The sequence below is a fragment of the Malus sylvestris genome, chromosome 13 (assembly GCF_916048215.2).
Source record: "Malus sylvestris chromosome 13, drMalSylv7.2, whole genome shotgun sequence".
NCBI classification, from domain to species: Eukaryota; Viridiplantae; Streptophyta; class Magnoliopsida; order Rosales; family Rosaceae; genus Malus; species Malus sylvestris.
Window position 1 is genome coordinate 32,033,823 of NC_062272.1, and position 7,331 is coordinate 32,041,153.

General features: G+C 35.2%; 1 protein-coding gene across 1 annotated transcript; it reads left to right on the forward strand.

Annotated features, from left to right (window-relative positions):
• The first annotated feature begins 5,780 nt into the window (after nucleotides 1-5,780).
• On the forward strand, nucleotides 5,781-6,656 carry LOC126595429 (protein GLUTAMINE DUMPER 3-like). The gene has a single exon (XM_050261731.1). It carries the CDS (start codon nucleotides 5,932-5,934, stop codon nucleotides 6,475-6,477), a length of 546 nt encoding a protein of 181 aa, XP_050117688.1. The 5' UTR covers nucleotides 5,781-5,931; the 3' UTR covers nucleotides 6,478-6,656.
• The last annotated feature ends 675 nt before the right edge of the window (nucleotides 6,657-7,331 follow it).

Below are 7,331 nucleotides of genomic sequence, written 5' to 3' on the forward strand. Positions count from 1 at the left end.
GTTTGTATTCTTTAGACATGTTAAAACCTCAAACGCTAATGATTTATATATTCGCTTTAATTTTCTTTCCGGATAAGATTTTTTTTTTGTTTAAAAATCCCATATGGGGAAATGCTACTTTATTCCACTTTTTACATTTCTTTTTATTGATTTCAAGTTGTCATCAATGTGGTTTGATGGTTTGAAATTGCCTCACCTTTACAAAAATGTTAATCAAGTTGATAACATTTACATTAAGAGAATTGAAGAATAAATTGGTTGTGAACTTGTCATTTTTGTGATTTGTGACATTTGAACTAAAAAAGTTCTCTAATAAAGTGAAAACTTAATGTTACCAAACTAAATATTCATAGGTTTTGTTTAATATTGGGCATAGTGGGCATATTATGGAAGACGCCAAGATATGGCTCCCCACAATCACTGAAGACGCATATACTCATGTCCGCCTCAAGCCAACGGGATTGCCCACCGTCTCGCTCGTTTCAGCTTAAGTATTGAGGGCCACTGCGAGTGGATTGACTGCCACCCTTCTTTTATCATTGACCACCTCATTGAGGATGGCGTGTAATATGTTCTTCGGGCTGGTCCTCTGCTTGTGTAACTTTTTGACTCAGGTTCCTGAGCTTTGAATGAAAGACCTATCGTTTCTATGAAAAAAAAAAAAAATAGGCATAGTTTAAACCATATACCTCAAATGAGTAAATAAAATTCCTTAAAATATAGCTAAGCAAATACAATATCAACACATAAAATAAACAGCGCCGACATAATATTTCTTGACCAAATTTTGGGATGTGATAGAGTTTGAACTCTAAATTAAGAGCCCGCAGCAACCCTACATTCCAACTCAAAGAGGGAAGCATGCTATTAAAATACAACAAAAGAACTTAATGAGATAAAGCACAAGTTTAACCTATCACAAGAAAGATAGAGAGATGCGTAGGTTTAGTATACTTTTTATTTTTTTACTGCAACCATAGATTTTCATTGATGAAAGAGAAATACACTGAACAATACAAAGCAGGGCCGAAAGAATAGAACATCAGCCTTTGCATTGTTCCATTAAAAGATCGAGAATGAGATTAGGGGTTTTTTCAAACCATGATCGATAACAAGGTGAATGGAGACTAGATAGAGTTAGATGATGGGCAACTTCGGTTTCTTGGCGGCGCACGAGGACAAGAAAAGCTCCAGTGATATTCGACTTCAAAATTTTAGCATCCTCAACTATGTGCCCAATTACGTAAAAAAAAAAACTATGTGTCCAATTAGTGACAAATTTATGGATTGATTTAACATTATTAAATAAAAATGGTACATATGGGCCCAATCCCAACATTTTGATCATGATCATCACTTCCGGAGTGGGATCTGGTTCGGATTAGTTCGTAACTTCGTCCCAATTATTTTATATAATCTCTTTATTAACATAACCAAGTATTAAGATAATGTTTACTCTTATTGGAAGAGACTATTAATAATATTGAAGGGCTGAATAAAGCATGGGACGTATCGCTTTGGGAGGAATATCCTATTGTCCTTGACGTGTACGTTGGGTGGTAGAAGGTGACGACAAAAGGGACTACGATTTTCTCTTCTCCTCTTTCCATCCTCTTTCATTCCCTTATCTCACATTCTGTATTTTGTCTTTTCCTTTCCATAAAAAATTAATATAAGATGTTGACGTGATTTAACCGTGACCGTTCAAATAAGAGGGGAGTGAAGGAGAGGGAAAAAAAGAGGGGCCGGAGAGAATCCTACTCCTGACGGAAGGTCTAAAGGTGGGACCCCAACCACTCATCTTCCTACATTGTCGAGTGAGAGTAAGTTTTTGTTATACGAGACTACTATTTACTTTTTATTTTATTTTTTGTAATAGTTAGGTGAGATTTTGAGAGGAAGAGAAAATCGGAGTTGGAAAGCCTCGAATTTGTGCAAGAATGGCCACATGGGTGCATAATTTCCACTATGACACTAGCTCTTGTTGTTTATTTATTCAAGTTATAACATATGTATTTATTTATTTTTTATTAAGCAATCTCTCTTATGTTTGTGACATATCAGTTATGTTGTTGATCTATATTAGTGGAATGATGCATATATTTGTTTTTATTAATATAAGAGTGAAATGTAATAAGTATATGTGTTATCTGCTTATATTATAGTACGTAGAATGCTAACACTATTAGACAAAGGGTAAGGGTAGTGTTTATGTGTTGGTGTATATATTGCACATCTTTGGCTTCGGCTAGCAGTAATGCAATGCCTAGTTGCAAACAAAAGACTTGCCACTAGCAGGGAAAACATAATATAGTGGGAAAATTAATGGAGTATTAGTAGGAGTAGTCGGTTTCTTGTTGGGTCCCGGACTCCACCCTCTCCTTTTGTTTAATTAGTTTAGTTTTTTATATATGGCCAAGAGAACCATTTGAGTCATGCTGATATTCATCGCATATATGTATTTTATGTGCATGAACAATTAAGGAGGATAAAATACTCAAAAGGCATGCAGCTCAAAATTTGGATAACATATGCTACATTACATACTTGTGTCATCATTTTATATATGCGTACCCAAAAGAATATGTAAATGACACGGAAGTAAGAAAAAGAATTGTCATTTTCTAAAGCTTTAACTTAAAAGTATTGGGGCTGAGGAAAACTGAACAAAGCCAGAAAAAAGAGACAGAAAAAGAAGAGGGGGAAGTGCCAATTGCGTGTGAGCAAATACTGGAATCAACTTAAAGCAGTAACACTACATGCATCAGCCAAAAACCGTTTCCCTATTTATTACAATTATTATCCATTGAAAAAGAAACGGCTTCTTGTTTTTTTTCAGAACTACTGCTTTGGTGCATGCCCCCATTGCTAACGCTCATCCTCTTTTTAGCAATTTTCTTTTGTTTTTTTGCAGTAGATATATATAGGCAATGTACGTACGTAGCTTTGCATTGAGTAGCTTGCAATTTGCAAAGCCTTTGAAGCTGTTTTAGTAACCTCATTGTAGCAAAAGTATAATGCTATAGCAAGGATATCGCGGATTGAGTTATTTTCATATGCATGCGCCGGCGCCGCATATTGTTTCCATTTCCAATTGCATGGTGTACATTTGATCTTTACACATGAATTAGTGGAGGTATATATCGATATATCATCTTTCTTTTTAATAAGACTCTAACCCTCTATGTATATTATCGAAGGTCTATGATGTCATGCTGTGGTTCTACCATGCACTTATTTAATATCAACTAGTCTACCATGATGTCTGAAGAACGGAGTAGGATTCTCCCATTCTATTCCTATCTTCTTCCCTCTCCTTTTCTCACACTTTGCTTTTTATCTTATTGTCTTTAAAAAAAATCAATATAAAATGTTGATGTGGCTCAATCGTAACCATTCAAGTAGGAGGAGAGGGGAAGGAAGGGGGGAGAGATTAGGAGGGGAGAGAATCCTCCTTCCTGAAGAACTCAATCCTAGAAAAATATTGGTTGGCTTGGCTATACATCGAAATCATCTCATTTATTGCAATTAATGTCCCAATTGAGTGATATTGTTTAGAGTATTAAGATTGTGTTTGTGTCCAAAATAATTATGCTGATGTTTGGAGTTTTGGGTTGAAGATTTAGTATGGAGGACATATAATAAAAGAACTCTTATGAATAGATGGAATATTATATTGGTATAGAATAGTAAGGATAATATCATTTTAGAAATGAAAACGCTTCTTTCATTGCATCATTGGCTTTGTCATAATGTGATTCAACTTGGTTGACAAGATGATGCATGCGATCATATGTTTTAGGAATGTTTTATTTATTTATTTTCCAATTATAATCACCTGGGAATAAGGAGGACCCTACAGATTAAATACACCAACATAATTGATCCAATCTAGCTTTCTCTACTTGTCTTGATATACATAGTTTTTTAAGTTTAAACTATGAATTTCGTCTATAAATCTGGAAAACTTGAAGAGTTCGTCATGCAAAAGGTAGCATTTTACGTGCCAATTTTTTATTTGGCACGAAAACTTTGCCTGACATATTAAAGTTTGTTCATTGAACGTTATTTGTCAGGCAAAGGGTTCTGAAAACGTAAAATGTTAACCATTTTGCCTGACGAACTTTTTTATTCCGTTGGATTAAGTTACTTTGACCGACAAAGTTGATTCGTCCAACAAACGTTCATTGGGCAAATGATCTTTTCTGGTAGTGATTGTATTCTTCAGTGCTTTACACTCACACCAACACACACCCTTCCTACCCATCAACCCAGCTACAAAATGGCTACAAACTGTACTGTACATAACTCTTGCTCATATTTTTCATTCTCAGGCAAAAGACATGAGAACTAATGCCAAGAGAGACTGATGTCTATCGTACACGTGCATCTTTCGGCACCATTCACTTGTATCAGTATCAATAGTCGATAGTCATCTATGCTCGTACAACAATTGCGATTGGCAAAGCTACTCTATATACCTAGTTATAATAAATCTACATGATGTGCCGTAATTGTTCGGTTGGATAATGTAAATATGTGCAGGCCCTTTAAAAAAAGAGATTCTTATTTTTTTTCAAAAAATGGGGATTAGTTGTGGTATCCATTTCACATCGAAATTCAACGATACAAACCACCTATTTTGTAAGTCTCGATTCATAGATCATTTTTACAAAAATTCAATTCAATCGGAAAGCAATTGCCTATTTAATTTTCATGATGAAATTTCAATATTTCTTATAACATAGTGTTCTTCAATTTATTTGAACTAAATTAGATGTCTCAAATTTTTTTGATTTGGCTAATATTTTGTAAGGATGTGTGTGCCTACAACTAATTCCTATTTTTAAAAAAAAAGGGGATAACACTCTGTGTGTGTATATATATTTTTTAATTTGTTCCAATAACACACACGGAGCACACAGATATCAGAATAAATAACTTTTCCTTTTCATTTGTTTTCTTTTCGTTTTCTTTGTTGCCAAGCGTTCCATAATTAGAGCATTTTTAAGGGAGTTAGTAAATTTTTTCTTTAAAAGTGTTTTTTGCTAACAAATTTGACATTTTTATGCTATTTTAACTCACTTTTCAACTAACTCTTCAAATTTTATCTTTCACTTTAAAATATAAAAATCTTAGATTTATCATATCTTGTGGAGTTCAATTTTTATTTTCAAACTCTTTATCAAACAATATTTTTGAATAATATATTGCACCATATGACGCTTTACTGTAGTAGCAGAAAATAATTATGCATATGAACTCTAGTGTGGGTTTGACCCTGACTGAATACTCTTCCTCAACACTTAACAACTAACAATTTAGCCCACTAACTTTATAGTTTGTCAAAAAATAAAAAAAAAGATTAAAATATATTACGGACACAATTTGCTAACTTGAAGAATAGCAACTAACCTTATAAATATACAAAATTAATTTCTAATTCTTTAATTTGCTAATTGAGTTGCTACTCTGCTAGAGATGCATTTATCTTACGTAGTATACCAAATCTAATTTTACTACACAAATACAACCTCCTTCGAGATGCCCTTACATTCTCTAATGATAAATTGGTCCAAACACCAAATCTACCCCTGAGTGCATTTTTACTGTACTCATAGGTGAATGAAATATCCCATCAAAGAACAAAGGGGGACCCAGTTTTGCCCCACCCTCCTCATGCAAAATGACGACATTATTCTCGAAAACAAAAACATAAACAAAATAAAAAAGCTCAACTCCTACAGATTAAACCACCCTAGCTCTGTGCCTATTTATAACACCCACTACCATCACTAATCAACCCACAACACCCACAACCATCTCATTATCTGTTCTATCTTTTGCTTGATTTGCTTCTCTTGCAAACATATTGTTAGCTGAAAATAACCTCATCAAAAGTTCAAAACACGCACATTTGATTCAATTAAAATGTCAGGGAAAGAGCCTTTTAACGTGACAGCCAGAACATCGGGGATCACGACGACACAGAGTTCACCGTGGCATTCCCCGGTGCCCTACTTGTTCGGTGGGCTGGCAGCCATGTTGGGTCTAATTGCGTTTGCGCTTCTGATCTTAGCATGCTCCTACTGGAAGCTCTCCGGATACCTCGAAAACAACGAAAACGGATCAGAGCAGGACCTGGAAGCTGGAGAAGGCGGAAAAGGCAACGAGTCCGCCCAGAAGGTCCCGAAGGTTTTCGAAGAGAAAATCTTGGTGATCATGGCCGGAGACGCCAAGCCAACTTTCTTGGCCACACCCATGTCAAGTAGGACTTCATCTTTTGGCGACAATATTAACAGCACTTGTAGCTGTAGCCAAAAGACTGATAAGTCAGTGGAAATGAGTGAGACGACTGCCGACAATAAGCAAGGAAGTAGTGATGGCAGTGATCAGCATCAGGTACAAGTCACCGATGAGAACAGGGACAGTACCCATGAGGCCTCAGATCACTCAGGTCAGAGAGCCAGTAATTAAGTAATTAACTTAATTGCTTGTGATTTTGGTAATTAAGTAATTTTCTGGATGGGGTTGATTTGGTTAAGACTGAAGGTGTGGTGTTTGTTTGTTTGTTTTGTTTTTTTTTGGTACTTTCCTTTTTCACGGGAGCTGTATATTAAATTGAGATGAAATGGAAGAATTCCCCATTCTCCTTACAGTTTTGCCTTTCCATCTGCTATTTAAGCTCTCATCAATTTGTTAGCCTACACTCCAAATTTAATATTTTATTTCTTAATTAAATACTCACGCTTAAACTAATGCAACAGAACAAATTAAAGAGTCGGAATAACTCTACTTTTATTTTTATTTTTTTTGTTTAAATTTGTTATTATAAGGTTTCGGTGTTGGTTAATTATATATGAGTGGTGCATACATTTTGGGGGTGGTTTTGACAAACCCAGAAACCAGTTATATATGGAAAAAGAAGAAGATGGAGATGGATGTGTCCGGAATTTTGTACTGGATGCCAAGAAGAAGAATCAAGGGGCACGTGGTGGGCTGAGACGGTAGAAAAAGGCACGTCTAGGTAGCTAGGTCTCAGGTGTTGTCTAATGCGGCGAGGTGAAACTGCTACGATTTTAATTTAATTTCTTAAATATTAATGATTATATATAACACATTATTGTGTTGGTGAGTGGAATTCAGTGCAATGCGCATTAATCCAGCATTCTTTGTGTTTGTGTTTGAATGAAGGGTACAATATATTGTACATTTTTGTATTTGGCGAATATGCAGATACAATATTTGGGTGGTGACACCGGAGTTGTGTGGTGGATATTATTTATATGGATATCGAAAATGATATTGGCAAGCACCCATGATTGGAAATA

Bases quoted from the DNA above. Each gene is read 5' to 3' on its own strand.
- LOC126595429 (XM_050261731.1), top strand. From the start codon at position 5,932: ATGTCAGGGAAAGAGCCTTTTAACGTGACAGCCAGAACATCGGGGATC.